This window comes from Bidens hawaiensis, unplaced genomic scaffold (genome assembly GCF_021521415.1).
Source record: "Bidens hawaiensis isolate Kalapana, Puna unplaced genomic scaffold, B.hawaiensis_p1.1 tig00000636_1, whole genome shotgun sequence".
NCBI lineage: Eukaryota > Viridiplantae > Streptophyta > Magnoliopsida > Asterales > Asteraceae > Bidens > Bidens hawaiensis.
Window position 1 is genome coordinate 5,199,463 of NW_027491038.1, and position 22,040 is coordinate 5,221,502.

The window sequence follows — 22,040 nt, forward strand, 5'->3', positions numbered from 1 at the left end:
TTAATAATAATATTTTAATGTGGTTTGTTTCTGTAGAAGAAAGTTTGGAGTTTTGAGAAAAATTTAGAATCTGACGTGACGTTGATGTGTCGGTTTTTGAAGATTTATTGTTGCGGATGCTCTTATAATTGGTCTATTAATTGTTCTTAAAACTCTGATACGACTTTAGTGATGAGTCTTAGTAACTCATATTATTAGGTCTTAATGGATTAGATGAAGTTGTAACAATTCATACTATACAATAATAAGTTATAATAGATTATATGTATCTTAATAGGCTTTAATGATTCTTAAATATATCATTACTCTTAGTGGAGCACACTAGGGGTCAAATTAGATTTTAATAGGCCATATGTGTATGTTTTATTGATGTTTACACAACTGACCATAATTTACAATGACTTTAGCCTACACTCACTACATTTGACTTAAATGTCATACTAGATCATATAAGAGTTTTTATGGGTTATATGTTTACTTGGAATATCCTCAAATATAATCCAAGACCAAGTTCAACTATAGATGCCATTAAAAAAAACTAATACACACCAGATCAATTTGTAATTTTTCTTTTAACCAATACACGCCAGATCAATTTGTAGTTTTTCTATGATAATTTGTAATTTTTCTTTTAAATTTGTAGTTTTTCTATGATAATTTGTAATTTTTCTTTTAACTAATACACGCCAGATCAATTTGTAGTTTTTCTATGATAATATGTAATTTTTCTTTTAAATTTATAGTTTTTCTATGATAATTTGTAATTTTTCTTTTAACTAATACACGCCAGATCAATTTGTAGTTTTTCTATGATCATCGTCACAAACTCTGAATATATTATATATGGCCACTAGTATCGTCGTCACAAACTTTGAATATATTATATACGGTCGCTAGTTCAGTCTTGCGACAAGACTACATAAATAAGTTTCACTTGTTCAACTAGCAATTTCAGTCACAAGACTGGCTAAATTGGCTAACTGTTTTTTCAATTGCGAAAGTGCACATTTACCTCCTAACAAGTTCATATCCCAAAACCTTAAAAGAGAAAAACAGCCATCTCTTTATTTTGTTATATCAAGTCACTTACATATGACTAGCAGGTAGACAATATCCTTTATATTTCTACATCACCATTTGATTTTGCTTACATCAAGTATTTTTTAGACATCCCAAACCATCATACAAAGATACTAACCACTATTTCACAAACACCTGGACACCAGCCATCTTTTACACCAGATACACAACATACTTACAGACCATTATATATAGTCAGCAGCCTTACGCAGCCAACACCTTAACTGCCTTCTGGAAGCTTCCAACCCCATACCCAAATGCTGTTTATAAGCATCCATATAATCACCTTTCCAAGCAACCAACAGTATGAACAAAAACAACAAAACCAGATATGCTGGATGGAACTTTGCGAGACAATTGGCATTGCCAGTTAGGAGACTAAACATACATCCTGATTCTTTGTTGTCAGATTTCTGGTTGTTATGGTGGCCGTAAAGCGGTGGTCTGGCTCCATGTTTTTGGTCCCGCAGTCTGATTCTGCGCACTGCTGTTCCCTGGGCTGACAAGGTCTCTTGCGGTAACATTTCGGTGTACTTTGTCCCCGTCAAGACGCCGTGGATCATTAGAGAGTGCGAGGCTGATTTGTCGAGTTTTATTATGTCGTCGTTGATTATATCCGCAAAGCAGTCATCTTCGTTGTTCCCTTCCTGTTGAATTCGGTTACAAAACTAGATTAGTTGGTAAGTTACATGATAATTCAAGAAAACTATATATTAACTGTTACATGATAATCCAACTTTCTGAAATGAAAGAAACAGAAAAGGTGTTGGTTTGACCGGGTTGTCAAAAGTCAAAGCATTATTTGGGAATTTTAATGATAGATTAAAGGTCTAAATTTGAAAATGTTGAAAATGGTTAAACGGGCCGAAAACAGGGTAACGGGTCGATCAATTTCAATTTAACTGAACGGGCTAATCTTGACAACCAGCACACGACCCGTTTAATTAAATGGGTCGACCCAAGTTGACATGTATCAAACAGGTTAGGTATCACAATCCTAAAGTGCGAAATATGATACCATAGTGCGTTTATATCAAATACACATGACCCGTTTAATTAAATGGGTCGGCCCAAGTTGACACATTTTTAAACGGGTTATATCACATATAATCAAGATCAAGATAGGTAGAATGAGTCATAAACGAGATTAAAATAAATGGACCGGGTCGAAAAATGTTAATGATATCCTCCTCCCTTCCTAAACTGTTTCTTTTAACATTTACAATAGTATCTTCAGGATATTATTCACATTCATAACTTTGCCACTAAATATTTTGTTTAAAGAATTTAAAAACTACAAATTTAACAACCCAACCCGGCCAACCCACATCAGAGATATGAACAAACACACACAGGCTACGGATAGAAATCAGACCTTATATGGAGTCGAAAAACCACCATCTGGTGAGTCGTCATTATGTTGTTGACCCGACACAGACTCCGAACCATTCTGTTCAACTGAATGCGACCTGTAGCTGCTCTTAGACTCCATAGAACACGACTTCATAGCATTCCCATCATCTAACATGTCTCCATCAATCTGGGTATTATTGAGATACTCATTTGTAGCAGATTGATCAAGATAATCATTATCTGCAGCTGACGATAGCCTATGATCAGAAGAACCCCTTGAAGATTCATTCAAACGGAAATCGCCATTTCTTCTAAGCCGACAGACCACCAAAGCTTCCTTTATAAACACCATAAAAACAGCATCCATTTAACCTCTCAATTTAATGAAAACTCTTCTTACTTTTGTACACACGACAATAATAGTATTCTACCTGTGAGGTGTCACTCATACAATATTCATGCATGATCCATTCGGTCCTTTCTCCTTTCGGGGCCCGACCCATGTGGAAAACCAGGGTTCTCTTCGTGCCAATAGTAGCAGCACCTGATTTTACATTCCGTTCTTTGCCGGTGGCTTTCCAGTACCCGGACTGGGTGGCCCGTTTACTTTGTGACCCGTTCGGATATTTCTTTCCTCGGGCCGAAAAGAAGAACCACTCATTATCGGATCTAATAATGGAAAGACCTGGTGGTTAAGCAAAAGTCAAAACCACATGTAAAGGAACCCTGAAACTTGACTTGCAAGATATGTTTTGAGAATATGCTGTCTCCCAAGGCAAGATGTAGTGTTCTTAAATATGCTAAAACCCAGAAACAGGGTTTTCTAGATATACATATGTATAATTATTGCCCAACCGAATTGAAATATTCTAGACTTACTATTTTATTAGTTATCTGGTTAATACTTATGCCTTCCTTTAAGATTAAGCTTTGCGGAGTATATCTATTAACAAGTAAAATGATTTAAAACAGCTGATGAGTTGTAATGGAATAAAAATATAACTGGTTGTAAGTCGTAATAATAGTTTGAACGAGTTGTAAAACTGTAATCCGGTTGTAATAAACAAAGTTGTAAACGGGTTGGTAGTCGTAATAAATTTGTAAACGGATTGTAATAAGAAAGCTAAACGAGTTGTAAATGGGTTGGGTTGTAATAAGAAAGCTAAACGAGTTTTAAACGGGCTGATAAGCTACAATCAAACATAATCGGGTCAACTCACCAACCCGTTTTTTTACGGGTTTTTCAGATTTTTTTTCCCAAAGAGAATTACCAAAAAAGTCAAAAGTTTGCAACATTGTTTTTTAGCCGTCCCCCAATAGCACGGGTTAAGCCTTGGTCAGCATTTTCAGCTAAGGCTTTCCTAGCCGTCGTACAAAAGTGTAGGCTAAATCATACCCGTCAACAGGTTAAGCCTTGGTCAGCATTTTCAGCTAAGGCTTTCCTAGCTGTCGTACATAAGTGTAGGCTAAATCGTAGTTGTGTCAACTACGGGGTCAACTGCTTTCCTAGACGTCTCATACAAAAGCATAGGCTAGCAATTTCTAGCCTGTATAATTTTTATACTCTATAAATTCTATTCTATAGTTACGTGAGAGAGGAATCTCTAAAATTAAAAGTTTTATTCCTCTAAAATTAAAAGTTTTTAGGGGTGGTTGTGAGTTGAGGTGGGAGAAAGTTTGAAGGAGATAGTAAATCCTCTATTTATTTTTAATATATTTATTTATTTTTTAATATAATCTCTAAAATTAAAAGTTTTATTCCTCTAAAATTAAAAGTTTTTAGGGGTGGTTGTGAGTTGAGGTGGGAGAAAGTTTTAAGGAGATAGTAAATCTTCTATTTATTTTTAATATATTTATTTATTTTTTAATATATTTGAAAGTAATTGTAGGTGACAAATAAAAATGATAAAGATGTAAAGAATTTTAATTTAAATATAATGTTTTTAGTGTAATTATAAAGATAAAGAAGACGTCATAAATGCTCTAAATTCGGCTTGGCCGCTTTCCTAGACGTCTCATATCCTAGCCAGGCCGTCAACTAGTAGAGCTTCTACTGATATGACGACTTCTGATTGAAAATGAGGACCAACTACTTTTGGCTATATTCCCATGTCTAATTCTGTAAACTTTTGGTCAACTTTGACTACTTTGGTAATCTAACTTTTTTTTTTCTTTTATATAAAATAAAATTGGTAATTATAAACAAGTTCGAATTGTACATATGTTAATAATATAGTTACAATCAAAATTGGTTGTAATAAACAGGTTAGACAGGTCAGTAATAAACTGTAAACGGGATGTGATTGATAACCCTGTTAAAGGACTTGTAAACATGTTGACGAGTTGTAATTTTTTAGTAAATGAGTTGTAACAAAAAAAAAAAGGCTAAACGAGTTTTGCCGTGTTTGATTTAGAGTATATATATGTTCTCTGTTTTTGAATTTATTTTAATCAAGATAACTGCTAGATATATTTGTGTTTAATTATTTTTGTTTGTCACGTACGCACCACCACCAAACCAAAGGACGTCCTTTGATATCTTTTATTTATATTTTTGTGTTTAGTTAAAGAGGTTAAACTGTTATTAGCATTACATAACATTAACTAACTAAACTAATAAATAAACCTGGCAAATCCCATGGTTCGTGACGGCAGAAATCAACCTCGGGGATAATATCAACACAATTATCACATCCTTGTAGCTTCTTCTTCAAGTAATACGATATCAGCTCATCGTCTGTAGGCGAAAACCGAAAGCCCGGAAACACCGAAGACGAAGCCGCTATCGATAGCTGCATCTCTCTCACCCTATCCACCGAGTCATCATTTCTAACCATCGTCGACTCACCACCACCACCGTTATCACCTTCTTTCTCTCCCATCCCTCTTTCTCTCTCTAGATTTGGATATAGATATATATATGTATATAATATTATCTGAAGATGGGCAAGAATCTATACTGTATATTTTGTTGGCGTGCGGGAAGGGATAATATATGGGATTGATTTAAGGTTTTGTTTTTATTTTGTATTTTGCATGACAATGGTCGGAGAGATGAAATCTAGGATGGTTGGTATAACATATATTAATAACCGACCCACGTAAGGCAAACACGTGCCATCTTCAAGCAGCACCAAGTGTGATCACGTATGCTGAGAATACGCCACATCGATGGATGGGTTAGCTGCCATATGGATGACGCACACCGTATCTAGCTGCTATATATTCAATTCAATATTCTTGACCGTAAAATCATCGGTTTCCTGTTATCCAGGGATAGTGGAAATTAATCATCTACGTTTTTATTTTCTAGAATTATGAATTATTGTTATACCTTTTATTTCGTTTTTATTTGTTTCAAAGTCAACAACGCTGGCTACAATTAGAGTGTTCTGTAGCGAGAAATTTAAATGGTGAAATTGTATCAAATGATATTTTTATATAGGTGTTTTATCATAATAATGGTTGGGTGAAACGTTGCAACGTGGGTAGGAAAGCACTTTTAAGTTCATCTGGTAGCAAAAGTTAGTGGTTACTAAAGTTATTATATATCAAATTACGAAATGTTGTTTGTTCAAGCCTAGGATTAATAATCAAACATAAAGTAAATAAATAACTCTTGTTTATTAATTAGAAAATCTAACTCGGTTGTATGTCACACCACAATCTATAATGATTAACCATAACTTGATTTATATAGACTAACCTAACTTATTAGCCAAGACATTACAAAATATAATAAAGCCACAAATGTAACCCCATAAACTCGTTACATATCAATGAATTACATGGCCCAATAGGTCCAACTCAATCACTTACACGTCAGGGCCGGCCCAAGCCTATGGCAGGGTAGTCGACCGCCATAGGCCCGACCACCCGGTAGGCCCGAAAATTTTTAAATTTTTTTTATATTTTATAAAAAAAATAAAATTGTTTAGGCCCTTATAAAATGTTTGTAGCCCAATTATTTGTATGCCATAAGGCCCTAACCCATTACAATTTAGAAGAGCCAGGAGGGAGGCATCACGGAAGTCTGAAAGGTTTTAAAAAAAATACAACCACCACACCATCTTCCAAATTCTAATTCCATACATTACAGACGTACCACAAAAACTCAAAAAGGCAGCCACAGACCACCGCGACCGCCGGCAGCCTGCACGACCAGTCCACCACCGCCGCAGCCGGCTCCAGCCCTGCTCCGACTCCGTCAGTCCGTCCAGCGCCCAGCAGGGGTTAGTTCTGAGTTCTGACTTCTTGTTTATTTGATTACTTAGTTATTTAGTTTTATACTTTTATTATAAAAGTTAGTGAGTTAGGGAATTAGCCAGTTAGAGTTAGTAACAGACTAACAGTTTGTCAGTTTTATCAGTTTATGTCAACAATAGGTTTGATTGTTAATTGTTAGTTTGTTACTTTGTTTTTGTTTATTGAATTAACACACACACACACATATATATATATATATTATTTTTTAGGAAAATGCCTCCTAAATATAAATACCTATCCGGTAATGAAAAACGCAAAAATGGTTTAGCATTTGGATCCTTAAAGAAGTTATACCAAAAAATATGGAAACTTTTTGGGATTGGTTGAGATGTTGGAAGAGTTCGACCCAATTATAAAAGAACGTGTACGACGTATTATGAGTGACGAACTCAACGTACATTATCTTGGTCACAATATCCAAAACGAGTTAATCGGTTTACTAGCACTACGGATTAGATCGGAAATCACCGAGAAGATAAAGCAAGCAAAGTATTATTCTATCATCCTCGATTGCACCCCGGATATAAGTCACCAAGAACAAATGTCTATAATTGTGAGGTATGCCAATATCAATTTAAAATCTAATTTGGTTACCGTTGAGGAATCATTTTTAGGTTTTCTAGTTGTTGATGATACCTCCGGTAAAGGACTTTTGATGTTACACTTGAGGAATTAAAGTCTCTTGGTCTTGATGTCAATAATATGCGTCGTTAAGGCTATGATAACGGATCGAACATGAAAGGAAAACATCAAGGAGTTCAAAAGAGATTCTTAGATATAAATCCTAGGGCTTTTTATGCCGCATGTGGTTGTCATAGTCTTAATCTTGTACTATGTGACATGACTAACATTTGCACTAAATCTAGAGAATTCTTTGGTGTCATTCAACGGATTTATAGCGTCTTTGCTAATTCTACTAAGAGGTGGGCGGTTTTGAAAGACAATGTTAAAGGACTCACTCTTAAGTCAATGTGTCCTACTCGTTGGGAAAGTCGTGTGGATAGTGTTAAACCGATTAGATTTCAACTTTTGGATGTAAGAGAAGCTTTGCTTGAAATTAGGGATACCGATGGGATAATAAAACTCAAAGCGATGCTCATACGCTAACAAAGAATGAATCTGGTGAGTATGAATTTTATTTAGCAATTGTCATTTGTTATGAAATATTATCAAAGGTGAATTTCGTTAGCAAAAGATTGCAAGCCAAGGATATGATTCTCGGTGTTGCTATTAAATAAGTGAAGAAATTGATCAAATATTTCAAGAATTATAGAGAAGTGGGGTTTCCTAAGGCAATTGTTGATGCTAAAAAGATTGCCATTGAAATGGGTGTTGATCCGGTATTCTCTCAAAGTCGTCCGATTATTAGGAAAAAACAGTTTGACGGGTCTCGTGAGCAAGAAGTTTTGTTTTCACCCGAGGAAAACGTTAAAGTCAACTACTTTTTATGTATTGTTGACCAATCGATTTCTTCTCTTGAAACAAGATTCGAACAATATGAACAATACGAAAAATTATTTGGTTTTTTGTTTCCCAAAAAGTTGAAGGCGCTTGATGAAACAAAACTTAAATCGTGTTGTTATACTCTTCAAGAAGCATTGAAGCATGGAGAAGAGTCCGATATTGATGCCGAGGAACTTTTTTTGGAGTTGAAGTTGTTTGAGACATTTTTATCTAGTGATATTGTCACCCCTTTAGATGCTTTAAACAATGTGGTGCAACATGGTTTTTTTCCTAACGCGGTAAATGCATATCGAGTGTTGTTGACTATTCCGGTAACCGTGGCTTCAGCCGAAAGAAGCTTTTCAAAATTGAAGTTGTTGAAGACTTACATGCGATCCAAAATGTCCCAAAAAAGACTTAATGGCTTGGCGATGATATCTATTGAGAGCGATGTGTTGGAAGCATAGATTATCAAGAGTTGATCGAGAGTTTTGCTTCAAGAAATGCAAGGCGAGCATCGCGTTTCGTTTAGGTATGTAAATTAGATTATTTTGCTACAATATTTATGTTTTGTGTATTGAAATTAATATTATCATCGTATGATTTGCTTTTTTATTTGCGTTATCGAGTTTATATTTTACTTAAGTCTTAAGGCCCAAATTTAGATTCGCCTTCGGTCCAATTTTTTTTTTTTTTTTTTTTTTTTTTTTTTTGTTTCTTAGAGCCGGGCCTGTTACACGTGACAGACATATTAAGTTGAAAAGTTACGTCCAACGTTTGTTGTACCTTGTTTACAACGTAGTGAGCTCATTAGCTACCGGTAGACAAATTAACTATCACTAATTAACTATCACTTAAACTATATATTGCAGTATAATACTGATATCGGCCTTCAATAGTAACCACAAACCCCAAACTTGTTTTTTAAATTTTAATAACTAAATGTTTGCTCAATCAAACCACACGGACCATCTCCGTGATCAACTCTAAATAAATCTAAACGTTTAGATATAAACTACTAATGTGTTTTAAAAAAAGTTGAAGGCACATTAGCATTTGTTTACATTATTGTTAACGGTGATTGAAGTTTTATAACAAAGAGAAATCTTAATAATATTTGTTTTTTTCATTTTTAATTGATGGGTGAATTAAGTTTTTTCCTCGGACTTGAAGTCAAACAAAATGAAGATGGTAAATTTCTTATTTAATCAAAATATGTTTTACAATTTCTTAACATGTCATTGAACCTTAACAAAACCTTTGGTAAGTAATCATTCATTCGATTTACAAATCAAGAGTTAAAGATCAGTTGTTTTGCAACATAAAAACCAAAATTTGCTTCCCAAAAGTTTAAAGGCAAATCAAAAAACAAAACTAAAAAAAAAGCAGCATATTGAGCAATCTGTTGAAGACCATAATCAAAGATCAGAAGCATTTACAAGGATGATGAGCACGCCGAGTTTACACCAACTGCAGTAACAAAACCGAAAAGATTCTTGATATTTGCAGATAACAGTACTTAAAAGACGAGTTTAAAACACAATTAGGGAATAACAAAAAGGTGTTCTAGATATTCATTAAGAAAAAAAAATGATAGAAAAGGAGGATGTTAAAATAGTAAAATGGAATGAAAGTGTGTCTTTCCAAATTTGAAGGAAAGTGAAACGGAAAGTGAAAGAAAAGAGTAGAATGGAAATGAAAAACTTTCCTTTCCTTTCATTTTCATTCTTTTGATAAATGAACTCGGGAACACAGCGGTAGGGTTGGTTATTGGATTAGATAAACAAAATGCAATATCAGTATTATAACAAAATATATCATTAACATTAAAATATAAAGTCACAATAAATAAAAATATGTTACGTATTATAAGTGTTATGCGTTTTCATGCAATATAATTTTGTTATGTTTTTTTTCTTTTCATTCATGTTATTATCCACCATGTCATGTGCGTTCGTCATGACGGATGCATCCCAAACCAAACGACCACAAACAAGTAACAAAATATATCATCAACATTAAAATATAAAGTCACAATAAATAAAAATATGTCATATTTTTTTTTCATTCATTCAATAATCTTATTCTCTGTTGACACATGTTTCTATAAAAAACTTTTATTTTCAATAAGCTTGTGTCATCGCAACGACATTAACCACCATTTTTTTTGGAATTTTGTAATTCAATACAAGTAACACATTTCTTTCTTTTGGGTCGCAACTAACATTCAAAAAGCCAACAAAGTTTCTAGATCATGTCAACCGGGAAAGGGGCATTTATAGGTATTGTTAATCATGTACTACCATGTCATTTCTACTTTTAATTACCCACAAACTACAAAGTTGGCAGCATCCATTGACAAGTACTCTAAAACTTTATTAATTTATTTAATTCTTCTATGGTTAACAATTAATCAGTTTTGTGTGACAAACGTTTGCCATAGAATGAAATCATACATCTTACCCACATAGAATTAGGTGATGTTACCATATGGTTTAGAAGTCATACAATATACCCATATGGGTGTCTTGTTCTCCATCAGTGTTCTTATTACCAGTTTTCAACATTAATAAATATTAGATTATTGATAGCATATGGAATTGTACGTTAGCTAATAATTCCGGACCCTCTTTGAGTTTGGTAATGGACTGGGTTGAGCCCTATCACATAAGACGGTGATTAGGGGTACTTTTGGGATTACCAGTTAATGTGTACTAGTAGGAAAGTTTATTTCAAATTCATGGTTAGATATTGGTTGAGCTTGTATTTAATAAGGAGTTTGTTAGGTTATATAAACACATGCAATCAAGTTTTTAAGTTAATATTTTCTTGATCTAATATTTGAGAGTTTATCCAATTTGTTTGTTCTTGATTTACCGATTCAGTCTTTGAGATGTAGAGAAATAAAACAAAAATACGGAAAAGGGAAGGTTTAAAACCAAGTTGGCAACACAACATGCATAACAAGAACACTATATGTTTTTTAAAGCCAAAGGCATTACAAAGCAAAGATACAAAATAGTGTTCTCTTTATTTTTTATTATAATTTACAGCCTCTTTAAACTTCCAAAAGTATCCCACATATCCTCACTGAACCCTGAAAATACAAACACAATATGTAAGATATAAACAAGTAGAAGTATTCTATATATACAGTGTGTGCAAAAAGCGTATGAATTAATGTATGCACAAGCCAAATATTATCCAGATTAAGAGAAGTTTAAATACAAAAGCACATATTATTAGTACATACTTGGTGCAGTCAGTGCTTGGGCTGATCTTGTAAGGGATGCTGACACCACACTTGCTGGGGAGGCCGGCAGCATTGGCAGCGTTGATGCCGTTGATGGAGCCATAAGCACTCTTTAAGCAGTTACAGGCAGTCTGACGATCAGGGGTTGTCTTTGCAGCGCCATTGAGTGATTTTACCCCATTGCAACATGCAGGCGGCACAACACCACCTTTGGTTAGGTAGACAATGCATGGTGCTAAGCTGCTGGACACCTGACCACAGCTAAGAGCCTCTGCATAGGGTGCAGCCACCACCATGCAAGTCACCACCACACATAAAACCATCATTGCAATCTTTGCCATTTTAAAAGTATTTGTGGGAAATGATATATAGCTTTGTTATCTATGTGTGTTTGTAAGTTTGTTTGTGCTAGAATATGTTGTCCAAGGTTACAATTTATAGGAGTGTTTGTCGGTGTGCATCTGTGTATGAACGAGTAACCTGAGGGTGGTTGGTTTGGAACTTGTTAGTTGGAAGTTGGTTTAACATTAATTAACCTTGTTTCATTTTTGATCTTCATCACCAAGTGTAAGGTTGAGATTTATTCGACTTGATCTCGTCATAATAATGGAGTCGATCAGATTTTATAAAATTGCGAACAAACTAACTCTGCCAGTACTGACCATTTTTGACATATTGAAACCGCTGTGCCTAGAAATTAAAGCGTCTACACTAGAGAATGGTAAGCAGTATCTTGTTCACATTTACGGTACCTAAATACGTACTTTGACCAACTTCTTATTAAATCCATTTCTTTTTCACTAGTACTCCTACCCATTTCTTTTTCTCAATTTGACTCTGTTGACTAATGACTATTGTAATTAAAAACCGTCAACATTAGGCCAGTAAGCGAGAATTCATGTAATGTTCAGTGGAAAGTTTGTTTATTTAATAAATGAATGAACATGTTTGTTCATTCAATTTAACAAATAAACAAGAATATACGTTTTGCTCGTTCATTTATTTATGTACGACATTCGTTTATATTTGTTTGTTCATTTGTGTTCCTTTGCTTGTGTATTTTCTTTTGTGTTCGTTTACATTCGCGAATGTTTCGTTTAGATTATAAAAAAATTGTACGGTTATATGGTAGTGCTCATGTTCAGTTAAAGTTTAATGAACGAACAAGAACACACCATGTTACATTCGTGTTTGTTGGATTCGTTGACATGCCTAGTAAACATTATTAATTAGCTAGATAGCTTCCAACTTTAATTCCACAAGCTAGGTTTTTAGTGATACTATACTACATACATAACTTTAAAACTTGACAGGTTTCTCAATGGTCACCATTAGCGACGCATAAATTTGGCTTAGTGAAAACATCAAAGATCAACTCGAGTAAGAAGTAAATACCACGCGGTAACAAATCTAACATAAGTTGAAACATTGTATCAGGAGGCCGTTGAGATTATTTATACTAGTGTTTCCTGACACCAAAAAACATGTGATAAATTTCTTTAGTTAATTGTATGTGGGCCGTTTTCCGTAACCTTCTAGACAATAGAATACGTGTAAGAAGGATTGTGGATGAAAATAAATCAGCCATTAAGAAATGAATAAGTTAACAAATACAATAAATTTTAATAAAAAGGTTCAATAATAACATTGATGTACATGAGATTTTCATCTCATAAGGCTCCTTGTTCAGTTCTTTCAAAGTTATTGGATCTATTTTTGTGTTTGAGAATCTCCTTCATTCTTCCTCAATTATATGAGAGTCAACAACCACCTTATCTGTGTCCGAGCTATACAGAAAATTATATTTATATTTTAAATAACTTAAAAAATATTTTAGAGTCAGTCAAACGTTTCACCAACATATCGCTGGCAAAATTTGTAAACATGTCTGGTAACTAAGATTAAGCAGCATCTACAAGTATTAGGAGTCATTAACGAAATGGCTCAATCTTGTTTATTAAAATCCTTGTAAATGAATGACACAAATATTTTGTAAACCGAATATCCAGGTATTTAACCCTGAAGGAATTTCCAACGTAAATTAATACGATATTTTAATCTGTTTTAAGTAATTGTAACTTTTATAGTTACATACGATACAATCCTTTAAATGTCACTCATCTATATATCACATTCAAGTTTTCCCATCTTTTTAAAACGTCAATGGCCTTTTTATATTACATTTAGAAAAAAATACACCGTAATAATTGTTGATTTTTACGTTTAATATGAGTGTGTTATTGCTACATAACGTTTCTTTAGTTTTTTTTAACTATGTTTTTAGTTAATTGGATGATTGTTTTTCTATAAATAAAATATAAATCACCAAGCTACCTAATTATGTGTTGTGACCTCGATTGAATTACGTGGGTACCTCTCTATATGTGTGTATTATGTGTGGCTCAAGCTCCTTTTAACTACAGAAAAAGTTAATCTTCAAAATTGTCATTTTGACCAAGAAGTAAAATACAAAATAAAAGAATTTTGGTTTAGTCAAAATCAAAAGGAGCCAAATCTAAGGTAGACACTTCATTTAATCGACAAATAAAACACCATTCTAGCTGACATTTTGAATAACACAAATAAAAGTTATTATAATAAAAAAATATTTAGGTTTACACAATCTCCAACCAACATCCTGCACGAGGACGTACTAACTCAGTTATAAGAGAGTCAACAACCACCTTAGCCGGATACTAAGGAGTCAGGGATCTTGTGTAGATGAAAATTTGGTAATTGAGCTCTCTCAAACTCATGGTGGAGACGCATGTTGTGTAGTTGAAAAGTTGATAATCTGACTCTCGTATATATATAAGATCGCATGTTAGATGATGGTAAATGTCTAGTTGGTTTTTCATGTGTGCCTACTAGAATGGTGCATTCTCTACTAAACTAAACGTTCGGTTGGGTATGTCTTTTAAAATTAATGTTGTATTTGATTTGGTAAAATATCTTCATCAACTAGACAACTTTATAGATTTTTTCATAATTTATTTTTATGTCTATGATTAGATAAGGTAGTTTCTTTAGACCCTTCTGATCCTTGTATTCACATGATCGGCCCTTATGCTTTATCAACCAAAGTCCTAGTTTTTGGGCTCATATTTTAAAGGGGGGGGGGGGGGATCTAGGTGCTAGGTTAACATTTAAGTGAGAGAACAATTTTTTTTCTCTTGGAAACAACTAATTTGTGTTTACAGAAGCTTGAACTCAAAACTTTTAAATCCTTGATGTTTAAAGACTTTGTTTACTATCAACCTCATTAAGTAAGTGAGACAACTGTGTTGTTACATGATGTTACCATAATTTATTCTTAATAAACTACAATGCCTTAAGGCATAAACAACATCCATATTTATAGTTTTTTAATGGCTCCTTTTACATATTTATTTATGGTTTTTTATTTTAGAGGAAATAATGTAGCAAACATTTCGGTGGTAATCAGTTATAATACTCACAATTTCATGTTTGTTTAATGAAGAAAAAGTCCAGATTTTGTGGGTCTGACTTTCTATCTTCTACGTCTTACAATGCATGTCGTTATCCAATATTGATATGTATTTCGACTTATAAGAATTTTTGGCAAAATTATTAATTGTTTTCCACGAAAGGGTTCCATTTTTTAGAATTCTCTTTACGCCACCAAATCGTTGGGCAGGCCCTGCGTGTTGATTATTCATATTCCTAGTTTTTTAACTTCATTGGTGATTAAATCATTAATCACGTGTGAGATTAAAGAAAAAGATTACGTAAACTGAAAAGTTTATAGATAAGATGGAGACACGTATAACAAGAACACTATTTAAAGCCAAAGGCATCACAAAGCAAAGAGACACACACGGTCATATATGTCATCTTTAAGCTAATTAACATAGTGCTCTTTATGTTTATTGTAATTAATATCTATATATGCCTCTATAAACTCCATCCCTTTTTCCATGCATGAAAATCCCATCCTCACTGCACCCTGCAAACACCAAATGCCATAGCACATATTAATATGAATATAATTGTTGCAGATAAATAAGTTTAAATAGAAGCATTTGTACATACTTGGAGCAGTCAGTGCTTGGGCTGATCTTGTAAGGGATGCTGACACCACACTTGCCGGGGAGGCCGGCAGCATTGGCGGCGTTGATGCCGTTGATGGAGCCGTAAGCACTCTTTAAGCAGTTACAGGCAGCCTGACGGTCTGGGGTTGTCTTTGCAGCGCTATTGAGCGATTTTACCCCATTGCAACACGCCGGCGGCACAGCACCGCCTTTGGTTAGGTAGACAATGCATGGTGCTAGGCTGCTGGACACCTGACCACAGCTAAGAGCCTCTGCATAGGGTGCAGCCACCACCATGCAAGTCACCACTGCGCATAAAACCATCATTGCAATCTTTGCCATTTTCAAAGTATTTGTGGGAAATGATATATGGCTTTGTTATGTATGTATGTATGTTTGTAAGTTTGTTTGTGCTAGAATATGCTGTCCAAGGTTACGATTTATAGAAGGGTTTGTCGGTGTGCATATGTGTACGAACGAATAGTCGAATAACACCTGAAGAGAATTGGTTTGGAACCTGTTAGTTGGAAGTTGGTTTAACATTAATTAACCTTGTACATCTTTGATCTTCATCACCAAGTGTAAGGTTGAGATTTATTCAATTTGATCTCGTCATAATAATGGAGTCAATCAGGATTTTTTCGATTGCGAACAAACTAACTATGTCGATTGTCAGTGCCGACCGTTTTTGACATTTATCCAACAACTTCAGTTCGGCTCTTAATAAATATAAAGAAAGTGCCGTGCCTAGAAATTAAAGCGTCCACACTAGAGAATTAATCTTGTTCACATTTACGGTACCTTAAATGTTTGTATGTGTGAATCAGAACCATTTCTTTTTCTCAATTTGATTCTATCGTAATCCAAAACGGTCAACATTATTAATTTCCTAGATTGCTTCCAAATTCCATGTTAATTCCAGTAAGGTTTTTAGCTTGATACCAAACTACTTTTTTAATTTTGAAACTCTGAAAATTTTCTCGCTGGTCACCGTTGGCGACACATAATTTTGGCGGCCCTTGAGATATGATGGTTTCCTAACACCCAAAAAAAAGAAACATATGATAAATTTTCTTTAATTGTATGTGGGCCTTTTTCTGTTACCTTGTAGACAATAGAATACGTGTAATAAGGATTGTGGATGAAAAGAATCAGCCACTAAAAAATTGAACATGTTAACAAATACAATAAATATGAATATAAAAAATGGCAAAATACGTCATTTATGTTTGGTCTGATTTTCAGTAGACGTCCTTTATCGAAACAAATAACAAAAGACATAATTCATGTATCAAATTCCTTTCAACTTACGTCCTTTGACACTAACTCAGTTAAAATTTTCCGTTAACTTAAAGCACATGAGGGTAGTGTGGTCATTTTACATGTTTATTTAATAACTAAAAATAATTATAAAATTACATAAAATAAATCCCCCCCCCTCTCTCCCTCTCTCCTGCAAATCATCACCATCTCTCTCTCTCTCTCTCTCTCTCTCTCTCTCTCACACACACACACAAACCTCGCCAGAAACAGTGGTGGCGGCTGTGAATGTCACCAGAGTTTAGAAACTAGAAAATTAAGGCTAAACAATCGTCGGGTATATCATAAGTGTAATTAACGGCTGAAACGTGAAATTAGGGAAGTGAGTTTTCGTTGGAGTGGGTGAAATCGGGTAAGTATATTATGGATCTACTATGGGAGATGTGGTGCTTATTTGTTGGTTGGGGTGGTGTTTTTTGTAGATGGTGGTGGAGAGAGATGACATGTGGTGGTGGTGGAGACGTAAATTTGAAAGACGATGATGGTGGTCAGGTTGGGGGTTTAAAGGATGCGAAAATGGTGGTTTCAGGTGGTAATCGGGGTTCAAAACAAGTGTGGGAATGGATTAGGGATTCAAACTAGATCTGAATAGGTTGATAGCAAGTATAACGAACTTAGCATGATTTTCAGTGCATCAGTGATATGAATTAGGTTCAGTTCGGCATAAAGCTTAGATGGACATCACTCATGGACTTGTGATGCCTCCTATCTCTTTTCAAAGCGTATTTGGCTTTCCCCAGATCACCCCAATTTGACTCCAACCCCCTAGTGCTTGATCAAAAGACTTTTATAGATAAACAAACAATAATTTAAGCTTTAAGGTTGAACGTTGGACTTACAAGCCATCCGGACTTACAGGCCTTTCATTCGAGACATGGCAGGACTTACTTTTATGCCCCCATCTATGTAGTTCTAGTTTGACCCTTTAAGCTTTTAAATACGATGATTTTTTTTATTTTTGCTTCACAATAATCCTTTTTTTTTATTTTTTATTATATATTTTTCCCTACCCTTTTTTTTCAGCAAAAACTTAGAAACATAATATTTTTGGTGATCAAGACACTAACGGGCTCATGTATGACTGGGTAATTGCTTTTCTGCCTATCCTTCGGAGAGATGTATATGGAGACATGCACATTTCTTCAAAATGACTCTCCACAGTAAGTTTAGCAAATTTAGTGTATATCATGGAAAGCTACCATACAAATTTAGTGTATTTTTTTGCTTCAACTTTTACGCATCATGGAAAGCTACCATACAAATCAATGACTGTTCTAGAGCCTTTAAGCTTAATAACTTCACCCATTAGGCACACAAAAACAATTTATCTATCATTTTCCAAGTGTTGGATCAATTTTCATTTAAAAATACTTTGAAGCTTCTAAAAGGCTGTTAACTGAATAATGATATCACTTCCCAGAAAGTTACAGAAGACACACATGTTAAGAACTCAGTCACCCCGGCCACTCTTTAGTTTTCAGGTAAATGGCTATCCCATATGACCACTAGTGGTTAACAAGACCAAAACACATATGAAAATACGTGTCCCTTCAACTTGGAATTACCGACATAATTTTAATTGACATAATTCAAAACACAAAAACACATCATAATCGCCCCGGATGCTTTTAGTCTTTAGATGAATGGCTATCCTGTGAATCTACAAGTAGATCACCGGACCAAACGTATACAAGTATATGTTCTTCAAACTTGAGCAACCGACATAATTTTAAACAAAAGTGTGTAAAAACATATTTAAAATTTTAATTTTATAAGAACGCACGCACACTCTTTTTGAATTTTTTTAATTTTCTCCCCCTATATTTGTGCAAAAATTTTGACAGAAAGGAAAACTTTTATGTACAAATTTAACCTAAAAAGACTCAATCGTCGAACCGTAGTATTTAATAAAAACTTTTATGAAGAAGTGTGATAGTCAGCCAACTGATGTATATCATTTCTCATGCACGTTCAAGTCATTTTCTCAATTTTGGGAAACAAAATACACTATGCATGAAAAACTATACGTGAACATATTTTTGTATATTTTTTTTAAATTTAAAATTTTAAAATCTTTTTGATTGATCAATCTTTCATACCAAAGTGATACGGTTACCTTTTATCTTCAAGACATCATTTTTAATTTGTGAGAATCTTCCCCTAGGAATAAGCTTGTTTTGAGATTCTGCATCCTTGCGAGTTGAATGTCTGGAACAAGCCTTTTAGTGTGCAATGTATTCCCTGATTTGTTCCTACACACTTAGAGAGCAGATTAAAAACGTTCTATCACCCTAAAATCTCTTCCAGGCAACAAATAATCCATTTCATGGTTTAAAGATTTAAAAACAATGGATATTTGCTCTGTCATGTGCCTGGAACAACCCATTTACTAAAAAATGAATTTGTGGTTGTTCCTACACGCATCGCGAAGTTGGACAAAGGAACCCAAGTCATAAATGTCTTGGGGTTTCCTTGAGCATCAACATATGTGACCTCTTGCCAACTCATATCATTCCCATATTTAACAGAATCATTTGTTGATACAGAGTCTGTTTGCTGAGTTTTAAGTTTCCAAATCTGTCTTGGTTTAGTGAAATTTGAAAGAACAGACTTTGGAGTGTAGCAATCCGAATTCGAGTTCGAATTCTTAGAACTCTCAACACTCTTTGATTTCTGAAAATTTATTCTTCTTTTAACAGTTTCTAAATCATTTGAGTGTAAACCTGTCATATTAACTTTGAATCCTTGAATATTTGTAACCCACTGTATAGATACACGTGGTTTTCTAAAATAAGCATTTTGTTTAACCACCGGATTCGGTTCAAACCTGTTACCTTTCACTTGAGAAGCTTGTCTATTAACAGCACGGTAGTGACACTCCTTTGCCAAATGCCCACCGTTCCCGCAGACGAAACACGCCTTCATCCTTCTTCTAATGTCAACGGAAGCACTTGCTTCATGTTGGAATTCCTTCTTAGGAAAGGTTTTTCCATTCTTCTTGCCCCTTGGCACAGCCTTCTGATTTTGCTTGTAATAGGGAACATATAGACGATGAACATAATTTCTGGCTATATGTCTTGGCGTGCCACAGTGGTAACATGTTTGCCTCTTGATATAAAAAGCACCCAATGATTTATCAACACATGGACATCCGAAGGATCTATGAGGACGAGACTGTCCTTGTTGTGCTGATTTCTTATGTGTCTTCCCTTTGTTGCCACAACTCTGTGTATTATTATTATTACAATTTTGTGTCGTGGTGTCAATAGAGTTTGATGGCACGTTAGAATAAGATTCATTTTCACTAGCCTGAACCCCTTTACTATCAGAAGCAACATCATTCACTATATCTGCACATGAAGTAGAAGCATCAAAATTGTCCACACATTTAAAAACAGGCTTGATTTCCTCTAGGGATCTTGATCCAACAATTTCGTATTGAACCTGTTTACCATACTTCATGTCTTTTACCCTTTCTTCTCGTTCTTTAGTGACAGGGGTAGGAACATAATTCTGGTTGTAAGGTGGGGGAACTTGACTGTATCATATTCCCTCACCTTCATTTTCCTTCCACTACAATTGGTATTCAATCATTGAGTTAACCACTTTACTGGAACCATCGAATTTTTTAAAATCAAGTTCAGCCATTTCAAACTTACTGGTTAGATTCAAAATTTCTAACTTGGAGGCTTCCAGTTTAGTAGTCAATTCAATGATTTCCTGTTTGGCATCAAGATGATGACAAGACTTTACACTAAAATCAGACTTAAGCTTAGAAATGTCCTTCTTCTGAGCTTCTATTTTATCTAGAAAACCTATTTCATTTTTCTTAAGTTTGAAATTTTCTGATTTTATTCTCTCCATATCTCTAATTAGGTTATCGTTATGAAGTTTAAACATTTCTATTTTTTCACCACAATTTGAAGAACATGGTCGAAAACTTACCTCATACGAACTCTGATTTAGAGTAATTCCAAACATTGAGATGATGTTGGTACATGTGTGTCAGTAGTTCATAGTCTAGCATTTGTAATCGAGTCTGTAATGCAATTATGTTTTGATTATGTTTATTTGTGTAATACGCGAAGTTGTCAACAAGTTCGCTATGGCGAACTTGTTGAATCAGCGAAGTTATTGACAACTTCGCCTATGGCGAAGTTGTCGTGTTTATATACTGTTTCAGCAGAAACAGTTAGTGAAGGTCGTTTAGGGTTTTCGTTTCAGTTGTTCAGTGAACGTGTTCGTGTCATTGTCTGTAATAGTGACCTCGGGTCACGTGTTTGTTATCAATATAACGTGTTTGGTTTATTGCTTGTGTGTTCGATCTCTACATACTCTACACTCGTATCTACCTACGCAGGGATTCCGCACCTGCGTTGTTAGCGACGTCCCGTGTACGATCCGTCCAGGAGCCTACAATTGGTATCAGAGCCATCGGCTCGATTGTGAGGTTCGGGATTTCACGCGGGTGTAGAAAACGTCTCGTTTGACCTATTCGCGGGACGTGTTTTTGTTGGGATTGTGTTTTGCTCGTGCTTGACAGTCATTTTCAAGCCATTGCATTGATCGGAAACTGCTGGATTGACGAAATCAGATCTGAACAGTTTCCTTGTTCATCGGGCGAAGTTACCGTTCTTCGGGCGAAGTTACCATTCTTCAGGCGAAGTTGCCGTCACTGGAATTAGGGTTTCGGCGAAGATATAAGGATTAGCGAAGTTAACCACAACTTCGCTTACCTCATAAGTTCGCCTTAGCGAAGTTATCCGCAACTTCGCTTTCCACCCAAGTTCGCTTACCTCCTAAGTTCGCTCATTCTAAGCGAAGTTATTTTTAACTTCGCCAAGTCAAGCGAATTTAAGACCCAGCGAAGTTCTCTTTTCAGCGAAGTTAACTTTCAAGCGAAGTTATTCTTAACTTCGCCTACTGAGCTGTTTTAATATTTTTTTATTATTTTCAGGTTTTTTCAGGTTTTCGCAAGGATGTCGTCAATTAACATCTCCGATTTGGTCAAGATGGAAGTAGAAGCGGGGTCTGCCACTAAGGCCCCGAGGCTGATGAAAGGAACTGACTTCGTGGCATGGAAGGACAGATTCATTCAATACATTAAATACCAGGATGCCAAAATGTGCGTGTGCATCCAGGATGGATATATCCCTCCAACTATGCAATACGAAGGCCGGGATGTGGTTAAGAAGTATAGCAAAATGGAGGACGAAGAAAAGAAAATGTATGAGGCTGAGAGTAAGGCCCATGCAGCTATAACAATGGCACTT

At 34.9% G+C, this 22,040-nt stretch overlaps 4 protein-coding genes across 4 annotated transcripts; 1 reads left to right on the top strand and 3 right to left on the bottom strand.

Annotated features, from left to right (window-relative positions):
- Nucleotides 1-976: 976 nt before the first annotated feature.
- LOC143529496 (NAC domain-containing protein 40-like) lies at nucleotides 977-5,411 on the bottom strand. The gene is made up of 4 exons (XM_077025277.1): nucleotides 5,060-5,411; nucleotides 2,865-3,118; nucleotides 2,456-2,770; nucleotides 977-1,727 (listed from the first exon to the last, which is right to left on the bottom strand). The coding sequence occupies exons 1-4, from the start codon at nucleotides 5,313-5,315 to the stop codon at nucleotides 1,266-1,268; spliced, it is 1,287 nt and encodes a 428-aa protein (XP_076881392.1). The 5' UTR covers nucleotides 5,316-5,411; the 3' UTR covers nucleotides 977-1,265.
- Nucleotides 5,412-7,434: 2,023 nt separating this feature from the next.
- Nucleotides 7,435-8,609, top strand: LOC143529786 (uncharacterized). The gene is made up of 2 exons (XM_077025500.1): nucleotides 7,435-7,734; nucleotides 7,965-8,609. Exons 1-2 carry the CDS (start codon nucleotides 7,435-7,437, stop codon nucleotides 8,607-8,609), a joined length of 945 nt encoding a protein of 314 aa, XP_076881615.1.
- Nucleotides 8,610-11,073: 2,464 nt separating this feature from the next.
- On the bottom strand, nucleotides 11,074-11,837 carry LOC143529507 (non-specific lipid-transfer protein-like). The gene is made up of 2 exons (XM_077025288.1): nucleotides 11,396-11,837; nucleotides 11,074-11,239 (listed from the first exon to the last, which is right to left on the bottom strand). Exons 1-2 carry the CDS (start codon nucleotides 11,734-11,736, stop codon nucleotides 11,230-11,232), a joined length of 351 nt encoding a protein of 116 aa, XP_076881403.1. The 5' UTR covers nucleotides 11,737-11,837; the 3' UTR covers nucleotides 11,074-11,229.
- A 3,442-nt stretch (nucleotides 11,838-15,279) lies between these two features.
- LOC143530242 (non-specific lipid-transfer protein) lies at nucleotides 15,280-15,982 on the bottom strand. Its single transcript, XM_077025835.1, has 2 exons — nucleotides 15,449-15,982; nucleotides 15,280-15,362 (listed from the first exon to the last, which is right to left on the bottom strand). The coding sequence occupies exons 1-2, from the start codon at nucleotides 15,787-15,789 to the stop codon at nucleotides 15,353-15,355; spliced, it is 351 nt and encodes a 116-aa protein (XP_076881950.1). The 5' UTR covers nucleotides 15,790-15,982; the 3' UTR covers nucleotides 15,280-15,352.
- Nucleotides 15,983-22,040: the final 6,058 nt, after the last annotated feature.

Excerpts from the sequence above, each read along its gene's own strand:
- LOC143529496 (XM_077025277.1), bottom strand. The coding sequence starts at position 5,315 with ATGGGAGAGAAAGAAGGTGATAACGGTGGTGGTGGTGAGTCGACGATG. Across the intron at positions 3,119-5,059 it reads CGAACCATGGGATTTGCCAG|GTCTTTCCATTATTAGATCC; the intron begins GTTTATTTATTA and ends CTTAACCACCAG. Across the intron at positions 2,771-2,864 it reads GTATGAGTGACACCTCACAG|GAAGCTTTGGTGGTCTGTCG; the intron begins GTAGAATACTAT and ends GTGTTTATAAAG.
- LOC143529786 (XM_077025500.1), top strand. The coding sequence starts at position 7,435 with ATGAAAGGAAAACATCAAGGAGTTCAAAAGAGATTCTTAGATATAAAT. Across the intron at positions 7,735-7,964 it reads TTAGATTTCAACTTTTGGAT|AATTATAGAGAAGTGGGGTT; the intron begins GTAAGAGAAGCT and ends AAATATTTCAAG.
- LOC143529507 (XM_077025288.1), bottom strand. The coding sequence starts at position 11,736 with ATGGCAAAGATTGCAATGATGGTTTTATGTGTGGTGGTGACTTGCATG.
- LOC143530242 (XM_077025835.1), bottom strand. The coding sequence starts at position 15,789 with ATGGCAAAGATTGCAATGATGGTTTTATGCGCAGTGGTGACTTGCATG.